We start from the raw sequence: 24,427 nt of genomic DNA, 5'->3' as shown, positions 1-24,427 counted from the left end.
GTGAAATCTCTTAGCAATCCTTGTGTCTGCAGTTTATCTGCATCAGCAATAAATATACTATAACCTTATCTTGGGAATAATAAGCAGAGGTAGTAAAAGTAAAAAGTAATAAAATAATGCTATACGTATCATGAAAGTGTCCCTTATATTGTGGGAAAATAATTTACTAGTATAGTGTGGTTCAACTTCTTGGATATGGAAGGACACATTGTTTGGCCCTAGATTGTGGAGCACCAGAGAGTATTTGCAAAGTAAATAAGAATTGGATATACCCAGTGTCACATGCTGAGTACATTGCAAAGTACAATGAAACAATAAATAAGCATGTGTGATATGGTGATAAAGGATGTAGTATAACACAAAACATTTTATATTTTGAATGCATGGATAGTAGAAGAAAAAAGACTTTCATTTTCACTACAGTCGGTGCTGTGTGTAGCACAGCATACTCAAGGACACCATATCCAGTCTTCTGTTGGTCATAAAAACCTAATGTCCACCATTTAATGCCATATGTCCAGTGAAACAGCCTCATGCATATCACACAGAGCTCTGTGTCGAGCAGAACAGACTCATGCCCACTATAAACAGCCTTGTACATAACATAACAGCCTAATGTGAATGATGTGCAGCATGACAGCCATATGCCCACCACAGACCCTCCATATCAGGCTCAGGCCTGCTTCATATGCCCAACATATACTTTTGTGCCCAGCATAAACAGCTCTTGCCCACAAGAGAAAGCATTCCAGCCACCAAATATATCCTTTTGCCTAGCCTAACAGGCACCCACTATACATATACATCTGCCCAGACTGAAACTCATACTCAGAGACCAATAACTACACCAATAAGTGGTGGCTAGTGGTTTCTCCCCAATAGCAGTGATGAGTGTCCTGCTAGTTTGGAGAGCCAATAGTAATAAAACCCCACTATTTCACACAATGCCATTGTGGGGCTTTCACCCAATCAACTGTGCTTTCAGCCAAGTGATAACATCTTAATTTCATGTAGTGAGAGTGCTGTGGCTGTTCCCTGTATTGAAACAGTTTGTTGCTTGGAAGACAGTGATGCTGAAGTGGTCAACAATAGCATTTCGCAGTCAGCGTGTTCTGTGAGGATATGGATGGCAAAAGGCACCATGTGGTGCTGCACAGGGCCCATGAGTCACTATTGGAATCGAGCAACATCATTTAATTCCACTTGCCAATGAAAAAACTCAAGAAACATACCTTACATTGCCTTTAAAATAAAACATTGGACATCTTACTTATTAAATTATAATAATTATAGTTCTTATTATACATTTTTATTACCGTCACATGGACAGTGATGTTTAATCCTTTTGCCACTTACACTATTACTAAGGCATTCACTGAATACATCCCCCTTTAATGATAAACAAGGAAGAAAGCTCATCAAATACTGTTTTTTGGACAATGCATATACTTTCAGACTCATTCACAGCTCCATATATATCTCAAGTGGCAGGATCCAAATTTACCTATAAATCACTACATCTATATCCAGAAAGTAGACAACTATATAGCTGTACATGAAATGTAATAAATATTCTACTTACCATTCATTTGATGAGAGCACATGCTTATCAGTTGTAGTTAACGTCAACCAAGGAAATGTGGAGAACTTCAAACACGTTGTTTTACTGTTATGTCCTGTTTGTGGTAACATAAAATACATAATACAATGGTAAAATAAAGAGGAATAATTGTATATATTTTTATTAAGACAGGAGTAAGGTATCTTTATTGTATGTTGGAATTTATACCTTCATTGCTGTCAGCTTTTCTACTATTGATATGCAGCAAACACAGCCCCTAACTTGTGGGTCATGACCAGAAAAATGGGTTGCTATTGTGGTCCTCATTTACTAAAACTAATAAACAAATAACTTATCATATCTTAATATTATTATTGTGTACTAGTTCCTAATGTCCTAACAGATGTCTTAATTGTACAGTAAAGTAAAATGGACTTCCAGACATAATTTGGGTCCCAGGCAACATAGCAGAATATGATTGTAGGATACCATGGCTAATCACTTAGCAGTTGTTAACACGAAAGTCATCATGCTGGAAGCGGAACATTGTAGCTCAAAACCCAGATGACAGGAGATCTTCTAACAACACTCTATTAACTGTACACAGATGATTTGAGGCCTACATCTATTTTATAGAGGGTTATAGCTAATGGAGCTTTTATTTTTAAAAAAATAAACTCAAAAGGCCAATTATTAACAACAAAACCATGTCCCTAACCATTTCACGTGACAAATATTTTCATAAAATGCTAATCCATACCTTTAGTTTCTTCTGGATGAATTATAGTGGGTTGAAGCCTTAATGTGTCTTGTTGAAAATATCCAACAGATGAATCTTCTTGTTGCTGAATAGCTAAATATAAAGTAAGATTGAAGATCCAAAAAAATACATCCTGTCCTCTGGCAAAGTCATGTAAGTAGACATTGTATTTTATAACACAACAAGACTGTAACAATAGCTTAGTAAATGTACTATAGGTAATACTTAAAAAAAAAAAGACTCCACACATGTCACAACACTTATAGAGCAGAATGACGTCTAGTACTATTATAAACTTCTATGACTTTTATTTTGCACTGTCTCTCTGTATGAACAGAAATTGATTTGAATTTGATCAGTGCGGTCTAAGTTTTAAACAGGGAAGTTTCCCTTTACAAGGCAGCGCCGCTTTAAATTTAAGCTGTCATCTCGCCGATTTCCGGCGACTTGTACAACCCGCACTATGATACATTTACCCCAGGGTGTCCACTTTTGGGAAACATCTTCTAAATATAACTTTCCCTCTACATATCCTAATCCACCCTTCCTTATTTCACTGGAACACCCTATAACCCGATGTTGAGAGCCAGTTTGCACTGTTGCTCTTGGCACCACATAGCTCTAAGGAAGGATAGATTAAAAAGGGGTTTCCCCCAAATTGACAACCCCTTCAACAGGAAAGCATTTATGCATATAAAATACATGTTCACAGACTAAGTCAAATAAAATATAAAGTAATAAAGTAGCATCCATAGATGTCTCACAGTCAGTATGTGGGTCTTTTTTCTTCCCAAGCAGAAAGCCTTAAACTAGACTTTTAGCTTAATATGCAAACATATTTAACTAAATTGTATATATGTACACAATAAAGACCAGTTAGTTGAAGATTTTAGGATACATTTTAATCTGTTATAAAAATCAATGCATGTTAGCTTTTCTTTGCTGAAAGGTAAGCAAAAATGATTAATTACTAAGTTTCTAACCATTTACTGTTTCAGCTTATTTAAATTATGATATTTATTTTAAGAAAGTTTATTTACATAATGTATGAAAAAAAAAAAATTTGTAGAGGAAATCCTAGACAATAGTAATTACTACCTAAATAGTCTTGTGCTGGCCAGGATATGATTTCAGGTGAAGGTGCAGAATTATAGGGCATGTCAGTGGGAAGAAGGAAAAGACCATCCAAAATATCATCAACCAAAACTTGCAGATTTGCCTCTATGTTCGGTCGGAGTTGTGAGAAGAAATCCACTGCACCCATATCAATCAACCACTGAGCTGCTAAAGAGTGCTGCAAAAAAAGAAATGTTGAGGGATTGAAAAATACATCTGGAAATACGTCTTAGCATAATATGCATGGATTGCAGGAAATCAAGGACTCTTCATTGAGTTTACTTGTTTTATCTGTTCGCAATTTATAATCTAATACAATATGGAGGCAATATACTCATTTGGTGATTACAAAATAGTTATATAGCAGAAATATCTTACCTCTTTGTCTATATCAGCCAGTATAGTTTTATGACTGTGTTTGTTCCATATTGTAAGTGCTACAGAATTTGCTGGCTCTATGCTTGCATTCCGCATTTCATGGCAATTCATGTTTATTCAATTAAAACTCAAAAAATGTGGTCAGAGTTCCACAAAGCACATTATCAAACCAGCCTCACTCTGCTGTTAAATTTAGAATTAATAAAAATAGTAGCTAAAGATCGCAACCAACATCTTATAGTTCTAAGATGGGCAACACCGTACTTTTCCTACGAAGTGTATAAATGCAATGCTAGTTTGAACCATGTAAAAAAATGTTAGTTGCAAATAAATTGACAACGCACACAAAAAGGGTACAAGGTAGAAGATGCAATAAAATAAAAAGCAAGTACAATTTGTACAAACAAAGAACATGTACTTCATACAGACAAACCTCAAGCACACAGGATTGCATGATATTAAAATAGATTGTATTTTTATTAACAAAGTTCAAAAGTGAATAAACTCATAGCAACCCATATGAAGCTTTCCTTGATTGTCCAATTTGTACTACATCAATTAGAGTTAACAGGTGATTGTTCGCTATGGGTTACTGCCAATTTGCATTTTGTTATTACACAACAACAATTTGATCTGATCTGGGGATATATAACCACACGTTGGAACACATTTATAAACTGATGTTACAGTAGAAACAGGAAGGCTATTGAGGAATCAGAGAGATCATATGGTAGACATCTCTAAGTATGGATCCAATTGCAGATGAAAGAATGACACTCTCAGAAGGATCAATGTCTTGCCTTGGTGGCATCTGGTCCCATCTATCCCAAAAAACATTAACTATGCCAAGTTGAGCAGACTACAGATGTCAGGACCATATTTAATGGAAAGTTCAAATGCATTCCCAGGATTATTGCCTTGTTTATTCATATATTTATGTAGAAATCATGAAACTTTCTTTCAAAGTGGTGTGGCGGAGTCATTACTTAATTTTACAAATTTACTTAGGTAATATATTTTTACTTTAATCTTTATGTTAATGAATAGTGTCAGTACATGCTACTAAACTACTCATTAGTGAAGTGGTTATTTCTATAGTGTACAGCAGTGACCATTTGCTGCTATTCAAAAGTTTGTATAGCTGGATGGTAGCAGCTGGGCAAATTGGGGGCATGTCGTGCTGAGTGCAGATTAGGCACAGGAATATGCCCACATGGAAAATCTAAAATTTAATTTTTCAGAACAAGATTATTTGAAATTCAATCTATGGGGAGAAGCTGAATTCTTTAAGATCACTTTCTCCATTTGTCCAAATAGACTATAATGACACCTGAAGATTTCCACCACACCCAGATCATGTGTGTAGACACTGGATTAATATTTCCTCATTACCGTTTTAAAAGGGTGTTTCCACACTTATGGACCACCCTGTACATCAATATACTCAATCAGATGCGGTTCAACATATGCTGTCTACCTGGATAGCAATGATTTACACAGCAACTACTTTATGCAAGCAAATTCTATAAACAATCAGATATGATTTTAATTGTATCTGTTTGGTGAATTGATTTTAATCATGCCAATTGGTAAATCATGTTGCCTGACAATAACACTGCCCTATATGCAGTCATAAGCCGACAGTAAAGATTGCGTGATACATTTATTCTGCTTCCTCTAGAAAAGATAGATTAATTTACAGAAATGTTACATTCTTAAGACTTAACACATCAACAAAATACATAAATGTCTACCTGACGCTCAGGACTTTTTCCTAACCCATCCCCCCCCCCCCCCCCCCCAAGCAAATGAGCTAAAATGTGCAATATTTGCAATCATTATCTTACATTTTAACAAACTTGAGCAAAACTAACAGACAGTTTTTTTACTATGGGTTATTGCACTTTTCATGCTATGAAATAACGGTTGTGCGAAAAACAGAAAGAAACCTGTCCAGATCACCATTTCTATTTTTACCAAATTTTTAGCTGCATGGGCATCATGACACATAGGAGTTTTTCATCCAATTTTAAAACAAAAATATTAAATAATGCAACACCGCCATAAAAGCTCATTATGTAGTGGTAATATGGACGCCATTTAAGAGATCAAGGAAAATCTGTAATGGCCCTCAAAAATAACACATTGTTCACCGATGCTGTACGTTGGACCACAATGCATTTAGTGACACGCTACTAGTAGCATAATATTTACATACACCTATTCCTTGGCTATATACCAAGTATTCAATTGTGTATTTTCAATATTTGTGTCTATCAGCAAGGATACAAATGTGAATTTAGTTAGAGTACCACCTTAGCTTGTTTATATTTTCTTAATTGTTTAAATCAAAACTCTGTCTAAATACATCCAGTATCAAGAAACTCTAATATGTCATCAAAATTCAGCTTTTACAAACCTAGGTTTTGGAAAGTTTAGCCTTAGTACATTAAAATGATTTTCAGTAGTTACTATAGGCTGGTGCATAGCTAATATATTTTTGACAACAAAAAAATCCTTTTGATGTTTTTCCCCAAAAACAAATTAAAGCGAGCATATGTTGATTTACGGGAGGCTAATGGGGATTTTTTTGGCATCACACTGGAATCAGTATCTTTCTACTGAATGAACACTGTTTAGGCAAAAATTCTTTGACATAATTAAACACCAGAAATTTCAGGGACACCAAACATAATTACTAAATGGCTATAGCACCTATGACAAAATGTATACATTTTATCTTTATATAGTCTTTTCCCCCCATAATGGTATGTCACAACTCCATAAGAAAATGTGGACATGGCTTATCTTTGCTAGAATGGTCTTTACATGTATATCTCAAAGCTAAAGTTATAGAAGACATATTTATTTTTAGCACAGCAGAAACCCTGTTGCGCTCTCCCCTTTATTGCATTCGTATAAAAAGCTGGTGGCAAAGAAGGGAGAAACTAATAATAAGTAACTAAAGAAGCAAGCATTTATGGGACAGATGCTTAGCACGATATATAGTCAGTTTATGGATGTACTGAGTTAATAAAATGCTATTGATAATTAATGGCAACAGTGCTACTATAAGTGTTAATTACACTTGAAAACGAATTTCATTATATATGCATCTCACTAATTTTACTACATGTATTCACTCTGGAGTGATATTATTCACAGGTCTATTTTTAGATATTGGCATTTTTCTGTATATTTTAGAATGGTTTCACAGAAGCCTTTTTAAATTTCTTTCTTCAAATATTGTATTGCTAATAATGGAATTAAAGAAAGTTCGTATTTTGTTAGTGTTCGTTGTTTTCAGTGTTAGGAAGATATCTTATTGAACATAACATTGTAGAAATGATTAAATCATAACATAAACTGTATACATATGAAGAAATAAAAGTAATAACGTGAGAAAGCATAAGTACAGTGGTAGATTACACACCTTTACTAACTTATTTAGAAGCTGTAGTACTTCCTTCTTCATTGGAACTGTAGGGAAGTTAAACCATTCCAGAAGACATATAAAGAGTGACTTCTCTTGAGCTAGATCCTCAAGTGTAAGAAGATTTAGGTCAAGTTTGCAAAGGATGTTTTTAAGTGCTCTCTCTCTAATCTCTATAAGGTGATGACCTGAAGGAGAAAACAATAATTTCAAAACTAACAAAAGTAAAGAAACTAGTTATTGTGATATATTTAGTTGACCTTATATTTATCATGAACACTTGGCTGTAATGTCAGATTAATTACCAAATTTCTGTACATACCTTAAACAGGTACAATTTTATGTTACAAGAATATTGTCATTGACGAAAACAAGCATAACTCACACTGCTTTGTGCTAATTCATTAATAATTAACTTACATCATTTTCATAAACCATTAAAATTTGCATAGTTAATAATTGGGATAACATATAATCTATCCTCACAACATCAAGGGTTATACAGAAAATATAGCAAAGGTTATACAGAAAATTAACTACATTTGTAAAATGGAGCATTGCCTGGCATCCTCACTAAGCTCGATGTATAACTTTATTATCGTTTTATTATTGTTTATTGTAAAGATAGGCCCCAAAATCAAATTCACAACCCCAGTGCTGTGAGTCTGCCATGCTAACCACTGTGTCAAGTTTTAAAATATCTGGGAGCCTTACCTAAGAAGCTCCCACTGCAGCAATGTAACTTTGCGGTTAACAAACTGTCACACAAAACCTTTATTCAGCCTGTCAGGAATAGCCACTTCTTGCCACTCCCTGATTAATATCTTTTCCTATTTTCACACAGTCAAACAATGTAACACCTCTACTTTGTCAGGAAACCTTCCTGACTATCTTTACCAGTCACAAACCGCACTCGTGATTTGGAAGCTAAGGGAAGACACAGGATTCCAGCCTAAACCGCACAATCACCTCTCTCTCATGCTACAGATTTATTTGGTCCCTTTCCCAACTCAGACACACTATTTGACACTCCTCCGCAACTACCACCAGCTACATATAAGGCCCTTAGCAAACCTATGACTTATTTATCCAATAAAGCACACTCTGTGCTCTGGTAGCTAAACAGTTAATACTTCACACACTTATCTAAAGAGTTAACCCAGCCAAGCAATCTTTCTCTTCTAAACAGGCAGTGAATGTTTAGAGCAATAAGGACAGCACTAATTAAATTATAAATGTAATATACAAAAAGTACAATGCTTACAGGTTAAAAAAACAATTAAGATGACGTGACATACATAAGCAAAACAGATTTAAAATAAAGGGATAAAATTCAGAGTATAACTTACAGACAAGTGGTATACTCTGTGCCAAGGGAAATTGGCTTGAAGATGGACAGCTTATCAATGATGATTGATTTCCCAAAAGACTGACAATTTCTTGTAACTGGTCTCAGCTTTTTAAAGACACCTTGACACCTTTACACCTTACCCCACCTCCAGGGGGGTTGTGCTCTGTGACACAGTTTACAACCATTTGCATGTGGCCTGATTTACTACCCAATTCTACTATGTGACCTAACTTTCCTGTAGGGTGTAACGAAGACCCAATTTTATTATATTACTAGATCCACTTTGAATTTACCAATTTATGGATACCAAACAGGCCTAGGTCCAGTGTATTTGTTGAGCTTATACTCATTTACTCAACTTCTCTTTGTGACAGAATGTTTTATTTGACGTATAGGCTGCCATTCATCATGCTATTGATGAATATATGGTTGATACCACTTAAAATCAATAAAAGTAGTTATTTTGGAAACTTAAATATATTTGCCTAAACAAAATTCATCACGTGGTCTCCTTGTGTAAAACCACAAACTGTGAACGACTCCCTCTTGTCTGTCCAATGTCTCTTTAGGAGTCAAAAAAACTCACCTATGTCAGAATGTAGCTCACCCCATGGGCCTTTGAAGCTGCTCAGTTTCCCCTGAAAGTGGTGCTGTTATCATTTTAACATAGAGGTGGGCAGAGCCACCAGATAAACACACACTAGACCCTCTGACTTCATATTTACACCTTAGCAGCTCAATTGATCAATGGATTCATTTTATATGCCATATTTACATTGCAGTTATGATTAGGCTTTATTCCCCCCCCGTTATGTTATCAGTTAATCCTTATAACTATAATCCCTCTATGTTCACTACATACCATTAGGAACCCACGCTTAGTCACTCTACTTAACTGTACATAATAGGTAGTGAAAGCACTGACTGCAGGAAACATTCGTAGAAGGTTGTTTGTGATATTTTGACTAAAAGTCAAGGCTTATGCTGCCGGTAAGGTTTGGGGATCTTCACTTATCCACTAGACTACTAAAATATATTAATGCACAAAACATTTTGGGGATATTAGTCTTAATTTTCTAGATGCCATACGCCTACATTACTTATACTGTGTACTTTTGTACTTTTTTCTATACTTCTCTGTATTTGTAAATGCATTATCTTGCTCTATGTAACACTCTTGTGATGCTCTTTGTATTTATCTATGCTCAATATATAATATTTCTATTATATTCTGCATCTGCTCAGTTTAAATACTTTATTTGAAACAAATTACAAACTAACCAATGATGTGCAGCTTTCATCTTTGGTAGTGTTAAAGGGCTATTAAACAGTACATTAATAATGTCTCAACGAAAAATCACCATGTTCTCCCCTTCCATCCCTACAAAAGTGGAATGCCATAAGTATATAAGACTTTAAACACTAAGAACTGTTCCATAAACCCCAACTTTCAGTTAAGACTACAGAAGAGATCAGAAAGCAAACAGATATTTCATACTATACTGCGAGTCTTTAAATGTAAACAAGACATATTCACACTTTATATATTATATACACATTTAATATACATAGTATTACCAAGTTTCTTCACCAGTGAAGAAAGTTCCATTATGGTTTATTAATTCTTCTTTTTCTAACACGTTCTGTAAAAGACAAAACATCAGAACAGTAACATAAATTATATAGATTGGGTGACAACTAAAATCCACCTTGAAATTAAACTTCCCAATTACCAGTAATAGAATGACTTAAACACAATGAAAGCACTAATGATGATAGATTAGATAGTTATTTTATTTGTTTAAACATATGTTGAAGAAATATAAATTTTTACATTGTAGAGCTGCATTATTATTTAAATATTCACTTCCTCCTATCTGAAAGGCCAAGCATCCTACTAACTACACATCAGCTAATTACTAGCAGGTTAAATAGTGTGCTGTTTCAATATAAGAGCTGTGTAGCCTTAGGAACATGTATTAGAGCTCATTTGCCCTAATACATACATTTACTTGTAGGTACAACATTTGTTGAAAGCAACCAATCAGACATTTCCTATCATTGTCTAACTTGCATTAGACAGATTAAAGCTAATTGGATGTTCTGCCTAAGTGCAAATTTTGAAGCTAAATACAGTGGAGGTGATTTTGAGTTGAACATAAAAGGTGCCTGTTTGCATTGTGTATATTTGCATCTGCACACTTACATTTCCACATCTGTGTTTTGAGTTACATGCAGTTTAAGTTACGTGAAACCCTAAATCTAGTGTAAAGATGCATTCAGAACAAATATACAGTAATCATCACAAACTCAAAATCTCCACTCGTCTTATGAATGCGCATAATTTCAGCTTGGTAAGGAGTTTATTTCAAAGATACAAAATCAACTGAAAACAATATGTATTTCAAAAGAGGCTGTATTAACTTGCGTTTGTATGCCCTTAATGTAATGCATTTGCATGCAAACACCCAAAGGTGTCAGTACTACAGACAAAGCCCTGTGCAGTGAGTAACTAATGTACTGGGAACACTTTTTACAGAACACTAACCAGGGAGTACTGAGGGGGGAAGTGTACATTTTCTTATTAGACCAGTGTTACTAGAAGTCCAACTTTGTGAAATTGTCCCAATTCTGACAATTCCTACTCAGTCTTCAGGAGACCTAACAAAGAATAGATCATGTCATGTATAAGTTTTCTTTTATTGAAATCTGTGGTCTGCTCTTACATTTAAACATATCAAAATGTGCTTTTAAATGGTGTAAAAACTTTTCAGACATCTTGGCCTATTGAAGCCACATTTATGTTGGGACCCTGCTATTGAGTTCTGCCGTAGTTTGTGAAGGTTTTAGTTCAATAAAAAAATCAGAATAGTTGGTTGCTCCAGCTGTCAATCATTCACAAGCTAAGTTGCCACCCTTCATTTAATCTCAAGCCTCTGCCTGACATATTCAATCAGCTTTCTCCAAAATGTTGCCAAATGATAAATTAAATGGAATTACAAGTCTGAGAACTTGGACATGTATATTTTATTTAAAATAATTTCTAAAGCTAGACATTCTCCTTATTCTTTGCCCTCAACTGAAAAATGTTAACAACCTCTGCTTTACAAAGTGGCAATAATTTGAATTCTGCATACAGAACAAGGATTCTTATAAACAAACTACAATAAATAATTTCCATTGCAAAAGTTAATATTATTGTTGTTTCTTTTATTTATTTTTAATTAATAGATATGATTTCATTGCCTACAGAAGAATTATAATGTTCACCAAACCTCTTCGCACAAAATATTTTACAAGGGACTACTAAATTAGGTTGAGGCTTTTTAATAGAATATATGTATTAAAGCTTTTCTAATACCCCTTTCTCCCCAAAATTCCTGGTCAGACACAGGATAATGAACACTGTTTAAACCCGTGTTGTAACCCTTCACACTGCACTTTGGCCCAGGGTATATCCCAGATCGCTTTTCACACAGTGTGCCCTTCATGTATGCCCTGCTTTTTCAAGTTGAGCCTCCCCAATGAGCTGCTTTAAACTGACTCGGGTCGAATAACCCGGGAACACCTTTCAGACAGCAGTGTATCTGGCTCCAACCCAGCAATAACCCTGGTCACGACCAGGGTCTTGGACCCAAGTTGCACGACCTGGGTCACCACATTCACACAACCTGGGTTATTCCTGGGTCCATGCCTTTGTTTGAAAGATATACCTCTGTTTGAAAGGTGACCTGTTATAAATGGATGCTAATGTTCAAAAATAGGTTGGCAAACCGCATGCTAAACAATGAGGGACATTTATTAAAGACATTATGCTAGACACACACACCAAACGAATGGCAGTGAAACTGGACAATTGGTCAGATATCACAGTGGGGGGGTCATTCCACATCAAATCAACACAATTTTTTTTAAAAAAAACTCTACCTTACATGCTCTAATTTCAATTAAATTTGGTATACTAAATGCTGCCATGGGTGTAAAGAAAAACTCCAAAAATCTTAGGCTGATACGTGCACCGGTTTTGAAGTTATATGCCTTTAAAGTTGCACTTTTTTAATGAAAAACTTGCTGTTATTGTTTTTTTAAATTTCATTTCTATCTCACCTAAATAAGCTAAAGAGTTGCGTAAGGTCTCATTTAAACCTCTTTTTATGGGCTTGAATATTATATATCACACAGCCTAATGCTTCAATCAAACATTTGAAAAACAACTCAAAAACTGTTCATGTTGTTGTGAATAAATCCCCAAAGCTTTATTTTGGGATCATCTGCTACAAGAACTTTCAGTTTTGAGTGATTTGTGAAAATTGTATTTATTGAGGCACTACTCATCTGAAAAAATCAACAAAACAATATTTTTGGTAGCTCACTTCATTAGAAAAATGCACGTTCCTCTTCAGGTGAGTTTGGGGAAGAGGTTTTACAGACAGCGCCTGCACCCACTTCTCCGCATGCACGTGAACTTAAGTGGAAAGTTACTCTACGTGGAAACGCACTTCAATTGTGTTGAATAGGCCTGCCTTTTACAGGGACAGGTTAGGTTTCGGTAGGCTTTAATTAGTGAAGAAAAGCCCCTTGGTCACTAATTTAAGCCCACCCAAACCTTACCTGACCCTGGACCATTTGAAAAAGCGGTGTGTTTAACTACAGTGGAGTATCAGACTGGGAGAATGTGTGCTGTGAGCAGGGAGGAACAGCAACTTGGACAGGTGGTGCTGGGAGGGAGAGACACAGCAGACTGGGAGCACCACTGTACTCACAAGAAGAAGCCTCAGTCACCTGGCCAGACAGAGAAGAGCAGGCACAGCCCATGAGGCTGCTGCTGATCTCCACGGGTCACAGGAGCATGAGACGGGCTCCTCCAATGAGAGCTCAGCACATACTCCTCTCACCCCTCAGCAGAATTTAATGGGAATTAATTCCCCAACAGCCCAGTCTGAGCCTGCTGTGTTGTTTAAATTGGTTTAGAGAAATAAAGATGGAGGAAAGTGACAGGTACCTTGTTGTTTCAACCGATTTAAGAAGGCTAGTCATACTTCTAATAAGAAGGGTTTGAGAACTGTTTCGTAATAGATGTGTAAATTGTTTTCTGAAATGCCGAAAGTTGCAAAAGTTTGTGCCAGCTGCAGAAAACAACTTGGGACACTTTGAAAAGAACAATAGGGTCATTGTTCAGTTCCTCAAGATAATGTAATATCAGCTCTCAATTGCTGACATCAGAGGGTCTATGTGGTCTATGACAACAAATGGTGGCTCGCATTTATTCTGGAGAAAAATGAAAACATTGATGAAGTTAAAGTGACAGTCCTACATCCAGCTGGTTCATCACCCTCTTTATCATACCCAAGGAAGCCAGATGTTTTATGGATTACTATGCAACTTTTTTCATTAAAAAAGTGCAACTTTAAAGGCATATAACTTCAAAACCAGTGCACATACCAGCCTAAGATTTATTATACCAACTTGCATTACAATCTGAAACAGTCAGTTTGCAACCCTGTTGATTTGATGTGTAATGACCCTGTGTGTGACCAAATTTAAAATTTGATCCTAGTGCCCCAGCGAAGTGACAGGATCAGCCGTTGTGTGAATTGGCTACACTGATGGCAGTGCCACAGATTGTGTCAATGGCTGCAGGACAATGATTGTATGGAACATGCCTGTTAATAACTGTACTAAATCTCTATGGCTATAACTACACTTGTGATTGACTATAGCACTCTCACCAAATAAGTGGCCACATTGTGCATCTCTGATTATTAGACTTAAAGTGTAGCTTGCTCAATCATGGATCATTGTATCCAAAAGTACCAATATATCATAAATGACACAATTGCTGGCACTATCGCTAATAAAGTTGTACTTGTGTCTAACATTAGAATTTTAAAACCATTTTAAAAAATTTGCACTTATGAGAATGTTTACACTTTAGCACTGTTGCTCATCAACAGTTTTCAGAAGTGTCTTGTGGCTCCCTGCAGGGTCATGTAACTGTAAAAGATGACCAATGTTAGAGACCAAAACAAAATTCAGTTCTAACTATGACCAAGGCTTTGGTAGGTACACAGACATTTGTCTCTCACTACAAATAGTTAATTAGATATGAATAACAATTTGGATACTTTAGGCACAAATAGCCAAAACAACTCCTTTCACAACATTCATAAAGTTGCTGGCAGGACAAACGCCACATACAAAATCTGTATACATGTATGTAAGTTGTGATGTGGACTGACAAAGTATTCATTTATTTATATACATATCTATAAACACCTAGTTATAAGTCGTTTTATTGTGCAAAAAGCCAAACTTGCACAAATGAATAAGCAGTCTCATGTGGTTGTGTACATTTAACTACACGCTTTAATGTTTTCCAACCAATATGCAATGTATACAATAGCGCGAGACTTTACTACTGGAAGCCACAGTTTGCATTAGAATTGTGGTATACATTGAAGCAGAAGGTGACAACATTTGCTTAGTAACTAATAAACGCCATAACATGACCAATATGCAGGTTAACACAGACAGATAGATACATTAGTGCACATACCTTGCAGTTGTACAGTATTAATGGCATTTATTCTGTAACGGACTAATAATGGGTACAGGAAGCTTCACTGTAACCTGCAAAACATTACCCGGCTGCTGTCAGCCCCGCCCACCCTCATTCACAGCCAATCTCTAAGCTGTGTAGCGGACACCAATCGTCGCATCCGTCTCAGCTGCTTTCCCTAGCATTGGTTATGGAAAAAGCTACGTGATTGGTTATAAGCAGCTTAGTGACGGTTCATACTCAGGCTGTTGCGTTAAGGACTGGAGGGAAGAAAGGAGGGAGATTTGTAATAAAATCTTCCTTGTGGCGGATTGAAGAAAGTGAATGCATAGTGTAGACCTGGTTTGCTCGATCCGCTTGTATATAGAAAGAGATAGCACTTAGTAAATGTAGTTTATTTTCAGATATTAAGGGTGCAATCTAACATATATATATATATATATATTAGGGATGAGCGCGCTCGGATTTCTGAAATCCGAGCCCACCCGAACGTTGCGGATCCGAGTCGGATCCGAGACAGATCCGGGTATTGGCGCCAAATTCAAAAGTGAAACTGAGGCTCTGACTCATAATCCCGTTGTCGGATCTCGCGATACTCGGATCCTATAAATTCCCCGCTAGTCGCCGCCATCTTCACTCGGGCATTGATCAGGGTAGAGGGAGGGTGTGTTAGGTGGTCCTCTGTGCTGTTTAGTTCTGTGCTGTTTAGTTCTGTGCTGTTTAGTTCTGTGCTGTTTAGTGCTGTGCTGTTTAGTGCTGTGCTGTGCTGTGCTGTGTTCTGCAGTATCAGTCCAGTGGTGCTGTGTGCTGTGCTCTGTCCTTCTGAGGTCAGTGGTGCTGCTGGGTCCTGTGCTGTGTCCTGTTCAGTCCAGTGGTGCTGTGTCCTGTGCTCTGTGCTTCTAAGGGCATAGTTATTTCCCCAATATTCCCCTGTGTTTAAAAAAATAAAAAAAAGTTTTTTTTATAAAATACCAAAAACTACTTTAATATTTTTTAATTACCACAAAATTTTCACAACCAATCCTGCAGTATAAGCCCATTGGTACTGCAATATTACCAAGTTCACACATTCAGCAGTAAAAGTCCAGTGGTACTGCAATATTACAAAGTTTACACATTCTGCAGTATCAGTCCAGTGGTGCTGTGTCCTGTGCTCTGTCCTGCTGAGTTCCGTAGTGCTGCTGGGTCCTGTGCCGTGTCCTGTTCAGTCCAGTGGTGCTGTGTCCTGTGCTCTGTGCTTCTAAGGGCATAGTTATTTCCCCATTATTCCCAAGTTTGTAAAAAATAAAAAAAAAGTAAAAAAAAATAAAAAAATTAAAAAAAAAAAAAAATATATAATAATTATAACCAAATTTGCAAAACCAATCCAGCATTATAAGTCCATTGGTACTGCAATATTACCAAGTTCACACATTCAGCAGTAAAAGTCCAGTGGTACTGCAATATTACAAAGTTTACACATTCTGCAGTATCAGTCCAGTGGTGCTGTGTCCTGTGCTCTGTCCTGCTGAGTTCCGTAGTGCTGCTGGGTCCTGTGCCGTGTCCTGTTCAGTCCAGTGGTGCTGTGTCCTGTGCTCTGTGCTTCTAAGGGCATAGTTATTTCCCCATTATTCCCAAGTTTGTAAAAAATAAAAAAAAAGTAAAAAAAAATAAAAAATTAAAAAAAAAAAAAATATATATAATAATTATAACCAAATTTGCAAAACCAATCCAGCATTATAAGTCCATTGGTACTGCAATATTACCAAGTTCACACATTCAGCAGTAAAAGTCCAGTGGTACTGCAATATTACAAAGTTTACACATTCTGCAGTATCAGTCCAGTGGTGCTGTGTCCTGTGCTCTGTCCTGCTGAGTTCCGTAGTGCTGCTGGGTCCTGTGCCGTGTCCTGTTCAGTCCAGTGGTGCTGTGTCCTGTGCTCTGTGCTTCTAAGGGCATAGTTATTTCCCCATTATTCCCAAGTTTGTAAAAAATAAAAAAAAAGTAAAAAAAAATAAAAAATTTAAAAAAAAAAAAATATATATAATAATTATAACCAAATTTGCAAAACCAATCCAGCATTATAAGTCCATTGGTACTGCAATATTACCAAGTTCACACATTCTGCAGTATCTTGTGCTACATATAATGGAGACCAAAAATTTGGAGGATAAAGTAGGGAAAGATCAAGACCCACTTCCTCCTAATGCTGAAGCTGCTGCCACTAGTCATGACATAGACGATGAAATGCCATCAACGTCGTCTTCCAAGCCCGATGCCCAATCTCGTAGTACCGGGCATGTAAAATCCAAAAAGCCCAAGTTAAGAAAAAGTAGCAAAAAGAGAAACTTAAAATCATCTGAGGAGAAACGTAAAGTTGCCAATATGCCATTTACGACACGGAGTGGCAAGGAACGGCTTAGGCCCTGGCCCGTGTTCATGACTAGTGGTTCAGCTTCACCCACGGATCTTAGCCCTCCTCCTCCTCCCCCCCCTACAAAAAATTGAAGAGAGTTATGCTGTCAGCAACAAAACAGCAAACAACTCTGCCTTCTAAAGAGAAATTATCACAAATCCCCAAGGCGAGTCCAAGGGTGTTGGTGGTTGTCAAGCCTGACCTTCCCATCACTGTACGGGAAGAGGTGGCTCGGGAGGAGGCTATTGATGATGTAGCTGGCGCTGTGGAGGAACTTGATGATGAGGATGGTGATGTGGTTATTGTAAATGAGGCACCAGGGGGGGAAACAGCTGATGTCCATGGGATGAAAAAGCCCATCGTCATGCCTGGTCAGAAGACCAAAAAATGCACCTCTTCGGTCTGGAGTTATTTTTATCCAAATCCAGACAACCAATGTATGGCAATATGTAGCTTATGTAAAGCTCAAATAAGCAGGGGTAAGGATCTTGCCCACCTAGGAACATCCTCCCTTATACGTCACCTGAATAACCTTCATAGTTCAGTGGTTAGTTCAGGAACTGGGGCTAGGACCCTCATCGGTACAGGGACACCTAAATCCCGTGGTCCAGTTGGATACACACCAGCAACACCCTCCTCGTCAACTTCCTCCACAATCTCCATCAGATTCAGTCCTGCAGCCCAAGTCAGCAGCCAGACTGAGTCCTCCTCAATACGGGATTCATCCGAGGAATCCTGCAGCGGTACGCCTACTACTGCCACTGCTGCTGTTGCTGCTGTTAGTCGGTCATCTTCCCAGAGGGGAAGTCGTAAGACCGCTAAGTCTTTCACCAAACAATTGACCGTCCAACAGTCGTTTGCCATGACCACCAAATACGATAGTAGTCACCCTATTGCAAAGCGTATAACTGCGGCTGTAACTGCAATGTTGGTGTTAGACGTGCGCCCGGTGTCCGCCATCAGTGGAGTGGGATTTAGAGGGTTGATGGAGGTATTGTGTCCCCGGTACCAAATTGGGTACCGGGGCCACCCCACTATGCAGTCCAGATACTTGTTTGGTGGAATTCCGACACGTGGAGGGTTTTTAAATTATATTGTGGCCTCGGTACCAAATTGTGTACCGGGGCCACCACACTACGCAGTCAAGATACTTGTTTGGTGGAATTCAGACCAGTTGAGGGTTTTATTATTATATTGTGTGGACCACTCTATCTATACCACACTACAACTCTATACCACTCTATTTCCTACTTTAATTCTATTTAATTCTATTTCCTACTTTAATTCTATTACTAATTAATTACCATAAAGAGGAACAAAAAAAACCAATTTTACCAAAAGTATAATATGACTTAGACTTACAAACACTACACTTTAAAGATCGTGCCTTTAAATGAAAAAGTCAGTCTTCATTGCACGACTATGTGCAACAGGGACATTTTTTTGGGTTTACAAAGTCAAACAATAACACTACGACCCTGTCTGTCTGGGGTCTGTCAATGACGAATTGTCTGGAGCATGTTTGGAGGAGGTATTGTGGCCCCGGTATCAAATTGGGTACCGGGGCCACCCCACTATGCAGTCCAGATACTTGTTTGGTGCAATTCCGACACGTGGAGGGTTTTTAAATTATATTGTGGCCTCGGTACCAAATTGTGTACCGGGGCCACCACACTACGCAGTCAAGATAGATAGATGCGTATTGCGTATCATAGATAAAGTACATTCAGTGGTGTGGGGCAAATTGAAAAATATTCCAAATGCACTGACATTATCAAAAACAAGAGGTTGTCACACGCTAAAACTCCAACATGTATATGATGGAGAGGATGGAGGAGCAGCCGTATGTGTAGTGTAATGCAGATCTGTTGAAGGTTTTTTATATATTTTATTGTGGTGCCCAGTGCCCACTCCTCTACGCAGTCCAGATACATTTATTGGTGCGAATCATAAAAGTTCAGGGTTTTTAATATATATTGTGGTGACCCACTCCTCTACGCAGTCCAGGTACATTTATTGGTGCGAATCATAAAAGTTCAGGGTTTTTAATATATATTGTGGTGACCCACTCCTCTACGCAGTCCAGGTACATTTATTGGTGCGAATCATAAAAGTTCAGGGTTTTTAATATATATTGTGGTGACCCACTCCTCTACGCAGTCCAGGTACATTTATTGGTGCGAATCATAAAAGTTCAGGGTTTTTAATAGATATTGTGGTGACCCACTCCTCTACGCAGTCCAGGTACATTTATTGGTGCGAATCATAAAAGTTCAGGGTTTTTAATAGATATTGTGGTGACCCACTCCTCTACGCAGTCCAGGTACATTTATTGGTGCGAATCATAAAAGTTCAGGGTTTTTAATATATATTGTGGTGACCCACTCCTCTACGCAGTCCAGGTACATTTATTGGTGCGAATCATAAAAGTTCAGGGTTTTTAAGATATTGTGGTGACCCACTCCTCTACGCAGTCCAGGTACAATTATTGGTGCGAATCATAAAAGTTCAGGGTTTTTAATATATATTGTGGTGACCCACTCCTCTACGCAGTCCAGAAAGATACCTTGTTGCAACGTTTTGGACTAATAACTATATTGTGAGGTGTTCAGAATACACTGTAAATTAGTGGAAATGCTTGTTATTGAATGTTATTGAGGTTAATAATAGCCTAGGAGTGAAAATAAGCCCAAAAACTTGATTTTTAAACTTTTTATGTTTTTTTCAAAAAAAATCCGAATCCAATACCTTAAATCCGAACCGAGACCTTTCGTCAAGTGTTTTGCGAGACAAATCCGAACCTCAAAAATAACGAAAATCCGGATCCAAAACACAAAACACGAGACCTCAAAAGTCGCCGGTGCACATCCCTAATATATATATATATATATATATATATATATATATATATATATATATATATATATATATATAATCATGTCGCCTACTGAAATTGCAGGAGTGTGTGTGTGTGTGGCAAACTGGAACATATCTTACCTTTGTTAATCCTGCCATGTGGCATTACCCCATCACGACACTCGCTCCTTTGGTGGCTGTGTAGAACCTTAGCAAGGGTCACCTATTTGCCATTTGGGAGTGGACTCTTGGGACTACAGACTCCACTCTTTGGAATTGTGGGGCTGTCAATCTGCACACTCACTTTCAGGGTTTTAAACCCTGAAAGAGTCAAGACTCCTAATAAACAAAAGGGTTGGTTGCGCTATCTATATTTATGTAAAGCAGCCAAAGTAGAACCTGCTAGTGTACAGGAGGGAATCCCTACCCTCCCAGGAAGAGCTGATAACGTGGTATATCAGGTTCTAGGCGCTAGAAGGTATAGCAAAGTGGGTGGTTAATGTTATTTATTGCAACATAATGTACACAGTAAGTTTTCTGGCCGGAAACAGAATAAACTGACATTTGCACTTGGTAAACGGTATGTGAAACAACAAAAAGCAAATAAAAACAAATGATGAAATTTAACCATATCACTCCATACACATCGATTGTCAACTGGGTATTGTAACCCGTATTGTGGAATGTCCGATATGGCAATGTAGACAAATGCCCTTTCAACTTTGTTGATTAGTAGCAAATCAAAATGAGTCAGATGTCCCAAAAGAGTACTGACACTCGAATAGGTGCACTAAGTGGACCTAGAGGCCATGTACATTGTGGCGATGGTGAAGGAATTGTCCAATATAAAAAGATTATCCCAAATAGTCTATGGAAAATCCGAAGTGACTTACTTGGTAACGCTTGATAGTAGATATCCGCTGGGCGGGGGTCCCTCCTATAGTATGGCGGCGTCTCCTGCCTCTGGTTTATATAGTGGTGCAGGACGCAGACACAAGCCTGTGTGTGGCGGAGGTAGCGTATGCGCGCTCTTAGTATCCCTCGCGGACAGCGGTTGCGTACTCAGTAGGCTGGAGGTGGCAATCTAGCATGCTAGAATAGAGGTGTTGAGCATTTGACAGTGCTGAATCAGTAGGTGGTAGTGTTATCAACCAACGCGTTTCGCTCGTGGCCAAAAGGCAGTGAGCTTCCTCAGGGATTGTTATGTTGGAACTGGTCTTTCTTCCAGTTTATATAAAGTCCGGATATTCCTGATAAACATCTTAGAATTGCGTGTGCTATTTTCCACTCTAGTTAGCATAGAACCTTTGTGCCAGGTAAGAGCAGTTCAGATCAGATACAGTCGACACTAGGAGTCCTCTGGCCATTTGAGAGACACACAAGATCTTGCGTTGGGTGGAACGAAATGTTCAGCCCATCATGGCAGTCTTATCCCTGGGATAGAGAACTGTGAGGCAGACTTTCTGAGCAGCCAGACTCTTCACCCAAGGGAGTGGTCTCTTCACCCAGATGTCTTACATCAAATTGCGGACAGATCGGGTCAGTCAGATGTCGACATGATGACGTTTTCAATTGAACCAAAAGGTGGAGCTATTTTGTTCAAGGGCAAGAGACTCAAAGGCCATCTTGGTGGACGCTATGGCAGTTCCAACTGGTTTACTTTTAGCGATGCTTCTGGATTTTGCAGAAGGTGAAGATACAGGGTTCTTGTTAGCCTTAAAGCTCCAGATTGGCAACAAAGATCCTGGTACACCATCATTTATTTATATAGCGCCACTAATTCTACAGCGCTGTACAGAGAACTCATTCACATCAGTCCCTGCCCCATTGGAGCTTACAGTCTAAATTCCCTAATATAGACTCACACACAGACACAGACAAACAGAGAGGGAGACAGACAGAGACTATGGTAAATTTTTGATAGCAGCCAATTAACCTACCAGTATGTTTTTGGAGTGTGGGAGGAAACCGGAGCACCCGGAGGAAACCCACGCAAACACAGGGAGAACATACAAACTCCACACAGATAAGGCCATCGTCGGGAATCAAACTCATGACCCCAGAGCTGTGAGGCAGAAGTGCTAACCACTAGGCCACTGTGCTGCCCTGCACATAATGAAGATACACCAGTATCTATCTTCATTATGCCAGTAAATCCCTCGTGGTGTCCTCCTCTCTGGCCAGACTTACTAAATAAAGGACAGTTTCTGCACCATGATTTAGAGTGACTTGCTTTAATGGTGTGGCTGCTGAAACCACAATTCTTAGAGCTATTTGTTTGCATGATTGTGTGGTGAAAACTATGCTTGGAGCAAGGAAACCAGTTTTAGCCAAAAATTATCACAGAGTGTAAATGACATATATTTCCTGGTGCGAGATTAAGTAGTTACCAACCTCTTTTTGGTTGGCTAGGTTTCTTATATTCATACTGGACGCCATGCTGTGACTGAGTTCCCTGATAGATCAGATGTCGGCTCTCTTCGTCATCTTTCAAAGAAGATTGGCTCTGTTGCCAGATGTTCAAATGTTTTTTGCAGGGTGTCCTGCATATACATCCTTACAATTTTCCAGTAGGTCCATGAGTCTCAACCTGGTGCTGAATGTTTTGCAGCATTTACCCTTTGAACCCTTGGATTCAGTAGAATTAAAGTTTCAACAGCCAGAAGAGTTTTAGAGCTGGCAGCTTTGTACTGCTAGTATCCTCTTATGTTCCATGAAGATAAGATGATCCCTCGGACCAAGCATTCATTTCAACCTAAGGTGGTCTCCAGTTTTCACCTTAACCAAATAATTGTGATTCGGGCCTTGGACCAGGGTAGGTCTCCAGAGGAACAGCGTTCTCTTCAGTCTCTAAGGGCCTATGTTCATAAGACTTGGGACATTGGCAAGAGAGTGGATCCTTTGATTCTATGATTCCCATAAGAGGGGTTGGCCAGCATCCAAGTTAACCATTGCTAGATTGACTGCATCTGTTATCCGTCAGCCTTATTGAGGAGCAGGGCAACCTGTTCCAGAAAATCTCGGGGCTTTTTCTACCAAATCAGTGAATGCCTCCAAGGCTTTCTTTTTGGCTGGTCATTCTGTTATGGTTCTGTACAAAACCAATTCCTTAATTACAGCCATGGAGCTAGACACGTGATACAAACGTTTTAAACTGTTTATTGCAGAAAAGTATAGCCCAGGGAAGGCAAAATAAACAGTAAACAGTTCAGGCTGAATGGAACAATGGATTTCCAGATCTTGGCAAACAACAGGTAAATAATAATGAAATGCAGCAAATAACTTAACTGAAACCAGTTTGCAGTTGCAGCCAGAAACATGCAGGTAATCCAGAAACAGAGACAAATGAGCAGGCTAGGAACTTCAATGACCAGCAAAGGATTATGGAAAAGGCAGGCATACATAGGCCACAGACAGGTGTGGATGATTAACTAGCAGTGCTAGTTAACCCCTGATGAACAGCAGCACCCCAGGAGAATCACAGGCACTGCAGGGTAATATGCACACAGGGAAACAAGGCAAATAATAACAGGGCAAAATTCACACAAAGATACAAGGCAGATCATAACAGCAGGGTAATATGGACACAGGGAAACAAGGCAAATAATAACAGGGCAAAATGCACACAAAGATACAAGGCAGATCATAACATTATCCCCCCCTTACAGGAGCGGATTCCAGACGCTCCATAAAAAGTCTCTTTCAGGATTTTCTCTTCTGCTTACTCCTCTTGCCGGATTTTCTAGGAGACATAATTGAGTCCTTCTCCAATGGAGTGCAGACAAAGCCCAATTCTTCGAAAGCACAAAAAGAATTGTCAAGTTCATCAACCAAGTCTCTAGAAGTATCAATCTCAGAGGCTGAGTCCCATTCTAGAGTCGGAACAGGACTGTTAATTTTATGAGAAGGTGGTGAAATGCCCATGAAGCCGGTAACCAAGGTTTGTTGTTTGTGATTGTTCTTTTTATTTTTTGAGTATATAGGTTGACCAACGGACATCGATGATTTGTGTATAAGC

General features: G+C 38.3%; 1 protein-coding gene across 1 annotated transcript in view; it reads right to left on the bottom strand.

Annotated features, from left to right (window-relative positions):
- RTTN (rotatin) overlaps positions 1-15,238 on the bottom strand; it is a 137,858-nt gene extending 122,620 nt beyond the window's left edge. The window contains exons 1-6 of the mRNA XM_075213246.1: positions 15,156-15,238; positions 10,178-10,242; positions 7,249-7,436; positions 3,420-3,615; positions 2,322-2,414; positions 1,583-1,676 (exon numbers count right to left, since the gene is read on the bottom strand). Coding sequence (XP_075069347.1) covers positions 1,583-1,676; positions 2,322-2,414; positions 3,420-3,615; positions 7,249-7,436; positions 10,178-10,208 — 602 coding nt within the window. The 5' untranslated portion in view covers positions 10,209-10,242; positions 15,156-15,238. The remainder of the gene's footprint in view (positions 1-1,582; positions 1,677-2,321; positions 2,415-3,419; positions 3,616-7,248; positions 7,437-10,177; positions 10,243-15,155) is intronic.
- Positions 15,239-24,427: the final 9,189 nt, after the last annotated feature.

Source organism: Mixophyes fleayi, chromosome 5 (assembly GCF_038048845.1).
Source record: "Mixophyes fleayi isolate aMixFle1 chromosome 5, aMixFle1.hap1, whole genome shotgun sequence".
Taxonomy (NCBI): domain Eukaryota; kingdom Metazoa; phylum Chordata; class Amphibia; order Anura; family Limnodynastidae; genus Mixophyes; species Mixophyes fleayi.
The sequence above is the reverse complement of the archived record's forward strand: the minus strand, read 5'-3'. Positions and strand labels throughout refer to the sequence as shown.